Here is a 13,412-nt window from a genome sequence, read left to right on the forward strand (position 1 = left end):
TTCTGGCTGAAGAATGCTGCAAATGCTTCCGCCTTATCTTTTACACTATTTTGTTGGCATCTTCCATCACTGAGGATGCGATATCTGTGATGCCTCCTTCTCCAGTGAATTATTTAATTGTCCACCACCATTCCTGACTGAATGTGGCAGGACTGCAGAGCTTAGATCTGATCCATTGGTTGTGGGATTGCTTAACTCTTATCAGTTGTTGCTTAAGCAGTTTGACATGCAGGTAGTCCTGTTTGGTAGTTTCACCAGGCTGAGACCTCATTTTTAGATATGTCTGGTACTATCCTGGCATGCCTTACTGCACTCTTCATTGAATCAGGGTCGATCCCCTGTCCTATGGATGGACATGCGATATGCCCAGCCATGGAGTTGCAGGTTGTGCTGGAGTACAATTCTACTGCTGTTGAGGGCCCATCAGAGCAGTCAGAGATGGGTAATTAAGATGACCAGTCATCAGATCTGTTTTACTGATTTCAACCTAGCTAGTGATGCCCACATCCCTGAACAAATGTTTTTAAAAAATCAGATTCAAGAAGTGCCAACATTTTTAAAAGTTTATGTTTTAGTTGGTTTTTCTTTATGAATAATTTAAAGAACCAGAAACCCCAAATTCTTCCACCAAATTTTCCACTCTTCCATAATTCCAGTTATAGCCACAAAGCAGGAGGAATTCTATGGCATAGAATTTCTCAGTAGAAGAGCAAACTATTTGGCATTCTTTACAGTCTCTCTGAAGTTCTCTTTCCCCAAGATTTGTTTCTTGAAAATCAGCTGATGTTTTTAAGCCGAGAGAATTGACACATGATAAGTCTGCTTATAAAGGTGCTAAACTCTGTGCACTTCCAAGCTGTCTGTTTCTGTTTATGAAGAGGCAAATCTTTTTGTTTCTTTCTAGTTGAATTTTTTGGAATTAAAAGCAAATTGGCAGAATTATTCCATCAGATTATGTGATTCTGCAAAAGAAATGAGACTGATTCTGTTATGTGTAACCAAGTTATTTAGTAGTGAAGTGACTGAAGCTTTCTGATTTGCCAGTTGTGACACATGTAAAATGCTTCTGCTGTAATATCACTGCTCAGTGTACAAAAGCAGCAGTTTTTGTTCATTGTATCGCAAATGGAAATGTGATCACAATACTCAATCTTCCTCTTCTGCCCCCTCCAGTTCTTTATTATTACTCGAGAGAATATGGTATCTAAGAATGCTCTTGGTAGAAGTATGCTGTAGCCTTCAAAAGGTCTTCAGTTACCATCATTTAAAAATGTCATTCACATGCCATAGAAATCAAATCTATTATTATAAACTCCAGAGAATCCACCACATTAATAATGATAAATAATTTGGGTTTATTTAGTCAGTTCCTTGATCTTATAATATCCCAAAAAGCTTCTCAGGAAATTAAGTACTTTTGAAGTTCTGGTTACTGTTAAACTTAGGAATCAGGGCAGTCAATGATATGAAATGAGATAAGTCATCAGATTTGTTTTGCTGGTTTCAACCAGTCGCATGTTGACTATTTGGTCATGAACTACACAAAATAGGATGGTGTACATTAATGCATGTCACTTCAAACATGCATAAATGCATCACATTACGAACTGGATTGGTTGTCATAAATTGGTTTCCAGTGTAATTCTTAGCACAGTCTCAATTATTTAATGTGAAACTGCTTTTGGAATATGTTTATTAAATAATTCGTACAAGTGAAAGAAGTCCTGGAATTTGCCAATCTTTGCTGCATTTCCATGGCAGCACCCTGGCCAATCACAGTTTAACCTGCCTGATTTGAGAATGAAGTTTTTCTGTTAATAATTCCTGCTACACTTCCTTGTCAACTGTGGCTTAACCAATCAGCAGCCTACAGTCATGTTGTCCTTTTTTCAACTGTAATTCTTGCATTCTTGTCCTGATGAACATAATGCGAAAAGTTTTGACATCTTATCTCCTTTTAGCAAGTTCCTCAAATCATTGTATTTGCAATGATTGAGTATCTTTGAATCTATGGGTTTTTTTAAAATGATTTAGTATTTGCAACACAAATTCCCAGCTTGGCGAACAGAACCACAATGAGCACCCGAGCTACAAATCTTCTCCCAAACTTTGAATGATTTAGTATTGTTGTTACTGGCTTTAGTTTTGGCATTCAGATCATTGAACTATATAGGCCGCATTTGATAATATTGTATTTAGGATTCAAACAGGGCCCTGTCAGCCTATTGCCTTGTATTTTACTAGAGCTAATAGAAATAGATCATCCATTCCATGATGAGAATGTTTATGGAAATCTAGTTTCTGGGTCTCAAACAAAGTATGTTTGAACACTCTTTTTTAATTTTTTTGCAACTACGCCCATCAGTTGTATCAATATATTACCCATGGAGCAGTGGATAAGAAGATGGTTGTGTGCATTCTATATTGCTGTCATTTTATAAAGATGACGCACAGGAAAAGGTGAAAATCAGAGGTTCTTATCATTCTACTTGTTCCACTGGTATTTCTTCGCTTTCTATTATCGAGGTTACAGTTCAATAAAGGTTACAAAACCATCTATCAAGAAATTAATTAAGATATATAATGTACATTTAATCAGGCTTGCATTCATCATATTATTTTTCATTCTACCCGCCATACCACACTATGCCATCTGATCCTGCACAGTCTAGGATTTCTGTGTTTTGAATTTGGCATACTAATGCAATTTAATTTCAAAAGTTAAAGAAGGCCCACATCTTCAATTAGTGACTTAACATGCAGTTGACAATATTACTGTGTGATGAGCAGTTAGTTCCTTCTGAATCGTTTGAGCCAAGTCTTACTCTTGTGGCATACGGATTGTGCGTATTGTTCAAACAACAAAGAAAACAGCATTCCAATTACTAACATTTGGCTTTTGCTTCTTTTTTTGCAATTGATTGTGGACTACCTTTAATCCTGGTGTATTAATTGAGTATTATCTTTGTAAATATTTCAGCCCATAACTGATTTGTTATATCATATTTGTTTGCAGCATATTTGTGAGTCTGATGAAAGAGATGAAATTGTTATCTGTGAACTCTGTGATGCAAATGTTGGTCAGTTTAATCACCACATGAAGAGAAACCATCCAGGATGTGGGCGTAGTGCGAACCGTCAAGGCTATCGCAGCAATGGGTCCTATGTGGATGGATGGTTTGGTGGTGAGTGCGGGAGTGGAAATCCATACTATCTCTTGTGTAGTGGCTGTAGGGACAAGTATCTGGCCATGAAGAGCAAGACAAAAGCCCCCATTTCAGAAAGGTGAGATGAGTTGTAAGTAGAAATTTTATTGCAGCATTCAAGTTTATTTAAAAATTCCCAAATCGGAACACATTGTTAATACTTTGATCGGTAGATCTCGGTGCAATTAATTCAAATTGTTTCTGTTGAAGAAATTGTTGCAAAACAAAGTTCACAATTTATAATTCATCCCTGGCATTTTCCTGTGTGGTAGCAAAGACTGCCAAAGCAGATGAACAGCTGTCCAAGCTTATAGATAAATTATCAATTGCGTGCTAAAAGTTAGTACAAAGAATGTTTCTATTTTGAAAACATCAAGGGTTTTACTGATTAGAATTATTTTTTGTCTTAAATGTACATTTTTTTAATGTTAATTTATGAATCAATTCCCGAACAGCACTTCAAAGATCGATTTTAACAAATTGTGCCTGTGAACAAACTCATTTTTAAATATTCCAGATTCCATTCTTATTTCTATTGGCACGCTTTAGCCTCTCAATCTCCAGTACAATAACCATAATAATTGAACCGGATTGAAAACTTGTACTTTTCAGTTCTGGCATAATGAGTTCCCTCTGGCAAAGAAAAATCCCCATTGCAGCATTTGTCGGTATAGATACATTATGAACCATGTATCTATCGGAAGAAGGATTTCACATTCTGTTTCAAAATAAGTTGAATTTTTTTTTATTTAAGTAATTATGCTCAAGATAGCTACAGTCATCTCAACTGTGGCTCGCTTTCTTACACCAACGTTTTTATTTCTATTCTATCACACTTTTCATCCTGTTTTACTCTTACAACTTATTTAAAACTCACTTCACACCTTTATGGCAGCTAATGAAAGTTGCTGCATGATATGTCATTGTGTTCTGTGAAAGGTGATATGTAACAGTCCAAATACAGAGGGAGGTTTGAGGTAAAAGTTATATAAAAAAAAATAAAACATGGAAAAGACATCTAACTTTATGTTGGCTTGAGCTTTTTTTTGCCATCTCAAGTGACCACCTGTAATATGGTCCAATATGTAATATGTAATATATCCTCCAGAATGGAGGATCCAATGGTAGTTTAGGACCTCTGGAAAGTTGTGTATCCCTAAGTGGAGTAAGCATCTGCTCTTCTCTACTCATCTTTGCCAGTACACCACTCTGCTCCTCTCCATCCAGGACCTAAAACAGTCCTTCCAGGTGAGACAGAGGTTCACCTGCCTCTCTTCCAAACCAGCTTACTGCATCAGGTGCTCCTGAGGTGGTCTTCTCTGTATTGCGGTGATCAAACATAAACTTAGAGAACGGTTCACCGAGCATTGCAGCCGGGCCCACGGGGCCGACCAGATCTCCCAATCACCGCCCATTTTAATTCCTCTTCCTCCTCCCTTTCCGACATTACCATCCTTGGCCTCCTCCATCGCCACAACGAACCACAGTGCAAGTTGGAGAAACAATAACTCATATTCCACCTGGGCAGCCTACAACCCGGAGGACTCAACATTGAGTTCTCCAATTTCAAATAACCTCCCTTCCCATCCCCTGACTCCCTTCGCAGCCCCTCCCCCTCCCCTCTACTCCTCCCAGCCACCAACTGGATTCATTCTTCCCATTGACCAACCACGTTGTACCCTCTGCCTGTCTTTGTTTATCCCCATTTTGCCACCCTGCTCCCACCACCCCCTTTTATCTGCAGCTCCCCCTACACTCACTCCCAGTCCTGAAGAAGGGTTACGCCCAAAACATTGACTTCTCCACTTTTTGATGCTGCCTGGCTTCCTATGTTCTTCCAGCCTCCTGCCTGAGTACTTTGGATTCCAGCATCTGCAGTTCTTTTTTGTCTCTAATCAACTCAAATGGATGCAAAAGCATTTCTCACAAATAATTCCCAACCTCCTTATGCAATCTGACCTTCCCCCTCGATAATCTCAACATCCCCTCAATTCCTACACCATCCAAGCTGAATGACATTGTTGGCACGATAAGTGAAACAGAACTGCAACTAAAGGGATGATTGATGCTTTCTGTTCACCCAAAGATTAAGATGATGTTCATGGAAATTTTTAATGGAGTACAAATTGAAGGAGAGCAAGAGAGCCTTAAACAAATAACATGGCCAGTGAAATATTGCCAAGACAGTCAGGCTAGTTATGCACTTCTCCATTTGATGCTTGTGGAAGCATGCTGACACCTGAGTAGCTACGTAATAGTAACAGCTCCCGAGGGAAAAGCTCTGGAGATTGAAGCTGGGATACATCTCTATATATTATGGGTGGCATGGTGGCACAGTGGTTAGCACTGCTGCCTCACAGCGCTAGAGACCCGGGTTCAATTGCCGCCTTGGGCGACTCTCTGTGTGGAGTTTGCACATTCTCCCAGTGTCTGCGTGGGTTTCCTCCGGGTGCTGCAGTTTCCTCCCACAATCCAAAAAATGTGCAGGTCAGGTGAATTGGCCATGCTAAATTGCCCATAGTGTTAGGTGAAGGGGTAAATGTAGGGGAATGGGTCTGGGTGGGTTATGCTTTGGCGGGTCGGTGTGGACTTGTTGGGCCGAAGGGCCTGTTTCCATGCTGTAAGTAATCTAATAATATCTTGTTAAAATAACTAAATTTGCCTGAGTATGTTATTTATGCTTTAAAGTTGACATCTCTTATTGGAATAATTATTGTTCATGTTTCAGATACAAAGGCCAGGCACCAGATCTGATAGGCAAGCAAGATAGCATATATGAAGGTATTTGCTTAATCTTTGTTTATTTAAGTAATATGATAACTTAAATTGATCAGATACTTACAAATATGCCTTTTAGTTTCTTTTTATTTTTTCTTGCAATGAGTGCATTTTTGGTTGGGCCTGCATTTATTGCCTATTCCTAACTGCCCATAAGGTGGTCATTGCCTGCCGCCTTAAACCACTGCAGCGGTGACAAAATTCCACGTCAGGTGAGTGGCTTGGACGGAAAGTTGCAGGAAATGGGTTTCCACGTATTTGCTGCCCTTGTCTTTCTGGATGGTAAAGATTGTGCGTTTGAAAGACAATGCCAAAGGCAGACTGATGAGTTCTACTGCACCTGTGGATGATGCAAACTATTGCATTTGTGGCGAAGGGCATGAAATGTTAAGGTGGCAAGTGCAATGCTGATCAATGGGCTGCTTTCTCCGAGATGGTCTTGGGTTTATTGAATGCTTTTGGAACTGTGTTTATCCAGGCCAGTGGAGAATAGTCCATCGCAGTCCTAACTTGTGCTGAGATGTTGGACAGGTTTTGGGGAGTCAGGAGGTGAGTTACTCAGTGCAGAATACCCAGGCCGTGAACGTTTTGTACCAATAATTTTGATATGACTGGTCTAGTGCAATTTCTGGCCAATGTTAACCCAGAAAGTTGAAGGTGAGTGATTCAGTCAAGAGGAGAAATGTTTAGATTTTCCCTTCTTGAAGTTAGTAATTGTGTTATGGAGTCAAAAGCATGTATGGTCACTTTAAGATAGCAAGTGTTTTTCTGAATTTAAAGTACAGCCACAGCTGCCAGCTAAGGTTGGGCTGTTCCAAATATCACAATCGGCTGTTAAATAGATACCTGAGGTTTAGTTGTTGTTTTGACAACAATTCAAATTTAATCAATTATGAGAGAGTGAGGACTGCAGATGTTGGAGATCAGAGCTGAAAAATGTGTTGCTGGAAAAGCGCAGCGGGTCAGGCAGCATCCAAGGAGCTGAAGAAAGGCTTACGCCCGAAACGTCGATTCTCCTGCTCCTTGGATGCTGCCTGACCTGCTGCGCTTCATCAATTATGCCCACGATACCAGTAGCCAATGTAATTTGAATTTTATTGTTTTGACACCTGGAAACCAACCAAATTATAGCAATTTAATTTGTCATTAAAGGGCATATAAACCTGGTTTTTAAAAATTAGATGGAGACCAACTGCTATCGAACAGCACAACAACTGCTGTAAAGCCAGAGATGTAACTGCCCAACTTGCTGTCAAAGGGATTATAAACACTTTTTAAAATTTTCTTTAAATAGTATAATTTAGGAGTTCTGTCACTCATATTTTAACAGATTATGAGGCAAGGTGAGCTTTTCTGGGTGTTTGGTTTAATTAACAGTGGGGTTCGACCTTTGTGTCATACCACTGGGGCTTGTGTGACACAAATGTCACTTGCCATTTATTAGCCCAAGCAAAATTCAGGCTCCACAACATACAGGCGTTGTTTTTTTTAAAGTATTTAAGATGAGTTTCTCTACTTACTCAATGATCTGTCTTTTTGCTTACATATGGTGTGCACCATGCTAAACTAGCACTGGTGATGCACAAAAGCATTTTTGAATAAAGAAACAGGGTTATATTATTCAGACCTTTGAACCTGTTCTGCAGTTCACTTAGGTTGTAGCTGATCAGCATCCAAGCTCCATCCATTCTCTTGGCTTCATTTCTCCTGAGTAGGAACAAACTATTGATCTCAGAATTATTAATCTTAGTTAAAATACCATCTGTTGTGTTTGTGGAAGAATTCCATGGTTCTCCAACCCTTTGTGTGAAAAGGTTTCCTGACTTCTTCCCTGCTTGGTCTGGCTCTAGTTTTAGAATCTAAGATAAGAGGACAAATGTTATCAGTGCAACAGGTTGATTTTTCCATATTTTCTTTATCAGCGAGAAAAGGGAAATAATTATAATTTCAGCTACTGCCTTTCCAAAGCTCATGTGATTTATGACCAGCGAGCTGGTCATTTAATAGATCAAATCAATTACTTTATTCCTTCATTTGATGCAGGAGTTGCTGTCGAGGCCAACATATGTTGCCCATCCCAAATTTCCCTTCAGAAGATGGTGGAGCCGCTCTTTTGAAGTGCTGCAGGCATGTTGTAAAAGTACCTAAAGCACCGTTAGGGAAAGATTTGGAGGATCCTGACCCATTGAAGGAATATCAATACATTTCCAAGTCAATGGATATGATTTGATAGTCATTACCCAGACATAGTTGTAAAGAGATCAAAACTGGGAATTTACAATTCAGGGATATTTGACCTTTCTGAAAGATTGGAAGGAAGATAGCGCTGTTATTAAGACATTAAATGAGTACAGTTATGAGAGATCATTTAAGCTTAGGTGAAGTAGATAGAGTTGGATACTGCAGATGCTGGCGATTAGAGTCGAGATTAGAGTGGTGTTGGAAAAGCACAGCAGGTCAGGCAGCATCCGAGGAGCAGGAAAATTGATGTTTCGGGCAAAAGCTGATGAACTTTGCCTGAAACGTCGATTTTCCTGCTCCTTGGATGCTACCTGACGTGCTGTGCTTTTCCAGCACCACTCTAATCTTGACCCATTTAAATGAAGCAGTGTCCATTTGGGTAGAGGTAAAAATCAGCAAGGGAAAAAAAAACATCAGTAGGAGTAGTGTATAGAACTCAAATAATAGCCAAACTGTAGGAAAGGGTGGACATGGACAAATAATAGAAGCATGGAGAAAGAATAATGCAATAATTGTGGGTGATATTAATCTTCATGTTGGTTGAATGAATCAAGTTGGGAAGGATAGCAACAACAATGACTTTATGGAGTGCATTAGGGATAGTTAGCTCAAACAACATACTGTGGAGCCAACCAGGAAACGGGCTGTCTTGGATCTAGAAATAGTAAGATGTAAGTAAAAGATTCTCCAGGATGTTGAGGTCAGAACATGACTTAATCAGTTTGAAAGTGAATAAACAACTGTTTACAAAAAATTGCGAAGAAATTAGGTTCATTAGCTAAAGTGGATTCAGCAGATAGATTAACAAGAAAATTAGTAAGCAAGCAGTGGCAAACGTTAAGGTGGTAATTCACAACTCTCAGCAAAATGTATACCAGTAAGGAGAAAAGATTCTTAGAAAGTGATAAGCCATCCATGACTAATTAAGGCACTCGAGGAGAGTATTAAGTTGAAAGAAAACCCACATTAAGAGACAAAAGTCAGTGGGTGGCACAGTGGCTCACTGCTGCCTCACAGCACTAGGGATCCAGGTTTGATTCCTACAATCCAAAGTTGCATAGGTTAGGCGAATTGGGCCATGCTAAATTGCCCATAATGTTCAGGAATATGTAGGTTAGGTGCATTAGTCAGGGTTAAATATAGGATAATAGGGTCAGGGAATGGGTCTGAGTGGGTTACTCTTCGCAGGGTTGGTGTGGATTTGCTAGGCTGAAGAGCCTGTTTCCATACTGTAGGGATTCTATCATGCTATGATAACGCTAAAGTTTGGTATAAACTCAGAATACAGCAAATGGGGACTAAAAAGATAATAAAGAGAGAGAGAAAATAAGTGAGGGCAAACTAGCAGGGAAAATAAAGTCTGACAGTAAGAGTTTTTTTAAATATACAAAAAGGATGAGAGACATCAAAGTGAACATAGAACTTAGAAAATGCACCTGGAGCAAAAGTTGTGGGGAACATGGAAATGGCAGAGGAGTTAAATAGATATTTATCACCAGCCTTTACAGTGTAAGATACATTGAATGTGTCATTACTATTAAAGAATACAGGGGGGAGGTGGAATCAATAGAGAGAAGAATAACTAATGGGGTTAAAGTTGGTAAACCTCCTAGCCCTGATGACTTCTGTCCTCGGATCATCAAAAGAAGCAGCTACTGATGAAGATGCTTTGGTCATATTATTCCAAAAATCTTTGGACTCTAGAAAAGTGCTGGAAGATTGAAAAACTACCAATGTCACACCCCTATTCAAAAAGGGAGGGAGGCAAAAAGTGGGTACATAGGCCAATTAGCCTAACATCTATTGTTGGAAAAATGTTGCAATCAATTATTAAGGAAGTAATACCAACATACTTATGAACTAATTAAGCAGAGACAGCATGGCTTCATTAAGGGAAAATCATGTCTGACTGATTTATTAGAAATTTTCAAGAAAGTATCAACCAGAGAGGATAAAGTGATTGTGTTGTATTTGGACTTCCGGAAGGCATTTGACATGGTACCTCACAAAGGTCAAGTCATAACATAAGAGCCATAAGGTCTAGAAGCAAAATTAGGCCAGTTGGTCCATTATTTCTGCTAAGCCAACTGACCATGGCTGATATGTTTCTCAACTCCATTCCCCAGCCTTTTCCCTAAATGGTGTTGAATCTTGGCATGAATAGAGATTTGGCTGATGGAAAGGAAGCAGTTAGTGGGAATAAAGGGTTCTTTTTTGGGTGGTTGACCTTTAATTAGTAGGGTTCCTCAGGGATCCTTGCGGGACTGCAGCTGTTTGTAATATATATTAATGACTTGGAGGAAGAAAGCAAATGTACTGAAGAAAAATTTGCAGGCAACAGAAAAATAGGTGGGGAAGCATGTTCCCTAAATTGGGAACAGATGTTCTCCGGAAAATGCACAACAGAAATGTGGAGGTTGTTTAGAAAACACTTGCTGATAGTGCTCTCTATAGGTTTGTCCCACTGAGGCAAGGAAAGGATGGCAGCGTGAAGGAACCTTGGGGTGACAAGGGATGTAGAGCATCTAGTCAAGAGAAAGAAGGAAGCTTAAGTAAGGTTGAGGAGGCAAGGATCAGACAGGGCTGGAAAGGGTTACAAGGTAGCCAGGTAGGAACTGAAAAATGGACTTAGGAGAGTGAGAAGGGCAATGAAAAAGCTTTAGCGGGTAGGATTAAGGAAAACCCTCAGGCATTCTACACTTACTTGAGGAACAAAAGGATGGCCAGTCAAGGTAGGGTTGATCAAGGATAGTGGAAAGAACTTGCGCCTGGAGTCAGAGGAGGTAAGGGTGATCCATAATGAATATTTTATTTCATTATTTACTGTGAGAGAGATTTTATCATTTGTGAGGACAGCATGTAACAGGCCGGTATGTTTGAACATTAAGAAGAAAGATTTGCTGAAAATTTTGAAAACCTTAAAGATAGTTAAATCCCCTGGGCTAAACGTGACATACCCACAGTTACTATGGGAAGCGAGGGACAAGATCGCTGTGCCTTTGGTGGTGATCTTTGTGTCCTCCTGTCCACTTGCGTACTACCAGATGATTGGAGATGGCAAATGTTATTCCCTTGGTCAAGAATGGGAATAGAGATAACCCTGAGAATTACAGTCTTAGGTCTGTGGTGGGCAAATTATTGGAGAGGATTCTGAGAGACAGGGTTTATAATTCCTTGGAAAACCATAATTTGATCAGAGGTAGTCAGCATGGCTTTGTGAGGGGCAGGTTATGCCTCACAAGCCTTATTGAATTCTTTGAGGATGTGACAAAACATATTGACGGGAGTAGAGAAATGGTTGTGGTATACATGGATCTTAGCAAGGCATTTGATCAGGTTCCCCATAGTAGGCTCATTCAGAAAGTAAGGAGACATGGGATACAGGGAAGTTTGGCTGCCTGGATACCGAATTGCCTGGCCCATAGAAGACAGAGGGTGGTAGTAGATGGAAAGTATTCAGCCTGGAGTTCAGTGACCAGTGGTTTTCCACTGGGTTCTGTTCTGAGACCTCTGCTCTTTGTGATTTTAATCAATGAGTTGGATGAGAAAGTGGAAAGGTGGTTTAGTAAGTTTGCTGATGATACAAAGGTTGGTGGAATGGTGGATAGTGTGTGGTAGGTTGTTGCAGTTTGCAACGAGGCTTTGACAGGATGCAGAGCTGGGCTGAGAAGTAGCAGATGGAATTCTACCTGGAAAAGTGAGAGGTGATTTATGTTGGAAGGTGGAATTTGAATGCAGGTTACATGTTTAAAGGCAGGATTCTTGGCAGTGTGGAGGAACAGAGAGATCTTGAGGTACATGCCCATAGATCCCTCAAAGTTGCCACCCAGGTTGATTGGATTATTAAGAAGGTGTATGGTGTGTTGGCTTTCATTAGCAGGGGGATTGAGTTTAAGAGCTGTGAGGTTATGCTGCAGCTCTGTTAGAGCCCTGGTTAGGCCACACTTGGAATATTGCATTCAGTTCTGGTCGCCTCATTATAGGAAGGACGTGGAAGCTTTGGAGAGGGTGCAGAGGAGATTTGTCAGGATGCTGCCTGGACTAGAGGGCATGTCTTATGAAGAAAGGAGCTAGGATTTTTCTCATTGGAGCAAAGAAGGGTGAGAGACGACTTGATAGAGGTGTACAAGATGATTAGATGCATAGATTAAGTGAATAGTCAGAGACTTTTTCCCCAGGGCAGAAATAGCTATTACAAGGGGTCATAATTTTAAGGTGATTGTAGGAAGGTTTAGGGGAGATGTCAGAGGTCGGCTCTTTACCCAGAGGGTGGTGGGTGTGTTGAATGTACTGCCAGTAATGGTAGTAGAGTCAGAAACATTAGGGACATTTAAGCAACTCTTGGATAGGCACATGGATGATAGTAAAGTGCAAGGTTAGTTTGATCTTAGAGTAGGATGAAAGGTTGGCTTCGCGTCAAGGGCCGAAGGGCCTGTACTGTTCTCTGTTTTATGTTGCAAGAGGGATACCAGCAGTTGACAAGGAGACAAAAATAGGCTAAGTAAGTGAGCAAAAATTTGGCAACTTGAATATAAAATGGGCAAACATGAAGCTTTTCATTTGGAAGGAAGAACACAACTATTGCGGAAAACTGCAACACAAAGGTGTACTTGTGAACAAACTATAGTGCTAGCACGCAGGAAGGGTAATTGAATGTTGACCCTTGTATCAATAAGTTGAGATTATAAGTTTCAAGAAGTCTTACTGTAATCGTACAAGATGCTAATTTGACCTGAATATTGTAAGCAGTTTTGGTCATAGAGATGTACAACATGGAAACAGACCCTTCGGACCAACAATGCCGACCAGATATCCCAACTCAATCTAGTCACACCTGCTAGCACCGGGCCCATATCTTTCCAAACTCTTCCTATTTATATGTCTCTTAAATGTTGCAATTGTACCAGCCTTCACCACTTCCTCTGGCAGCTCATACCATACACATACCACCCTCTGTGTCCTTTTATTGAGGAAAGGTATTATTTCATTGAACATAGTTTAGAGACCATTTAGTAGTATGATCCTCTATTTGGAGGGATTGCCATATGAATAAGGATTTTCCAGGTTGGGACTCTACTCAGAGTCAAAACGTGTGATGCTGGAAAAGCACAGCTGGTCAGGCAGCATCCGAGGAGCAGGAGAGTCGACGTTTTGAGCATAAGCTGTTCATCAGGAATGAGCTTATGC

The 13,412-nt window shown here is 40.2% G+C and overlaps 1 protein-coding gene across 8 annotated transcripts in view; it reads left to right on the forward strand.

Moving 5' to 3' along the window:
* The window catches only part of herc1 (HECT and RLD domain containing E3 ubiquitin protein ligase family member 1), a 466,732-nt gene that overhangs the window by 299,557 nt on the left and 153,763 nt on the right, over positions 1 to 13,412 (forward strand). For all 8 annotated transcript variants that reach the window (XM_072553323.1, XM_072553316.1, XM_072553320.1 and 5 more), the window contains 2 exons: positions 3,017 to 3,285; positions 5,935 to 5,987. In XM_072553323.1, coding sequence (XP_072409424.1) covers positions 3,017 to 3,285; positions 5,935 to 5,987 — 322 coding nt within the window. The remainder of the gene's footprint in view (positions 1 to 3,016; positions 3,286 to 5,934; positions 5,988 to 13,412) is intronic.

This window comes from Chiloscyllium punctatum, chromosome 33, assembly GCF_047496795.1.
Source record: "Chiloscyllium punctatum isolate Juve2018m chromosome 33, sChiPun1.3, whole genome shotgun sequence".
In the NCBI taxonomy this organism is placed as follows: Eukaryota; Metazoa; Chordata; class Chondrichthyes; order Orectolobiformes; family Hemiscylliidae; genus Chiloscyllium; species Chiloscyllium punctatum.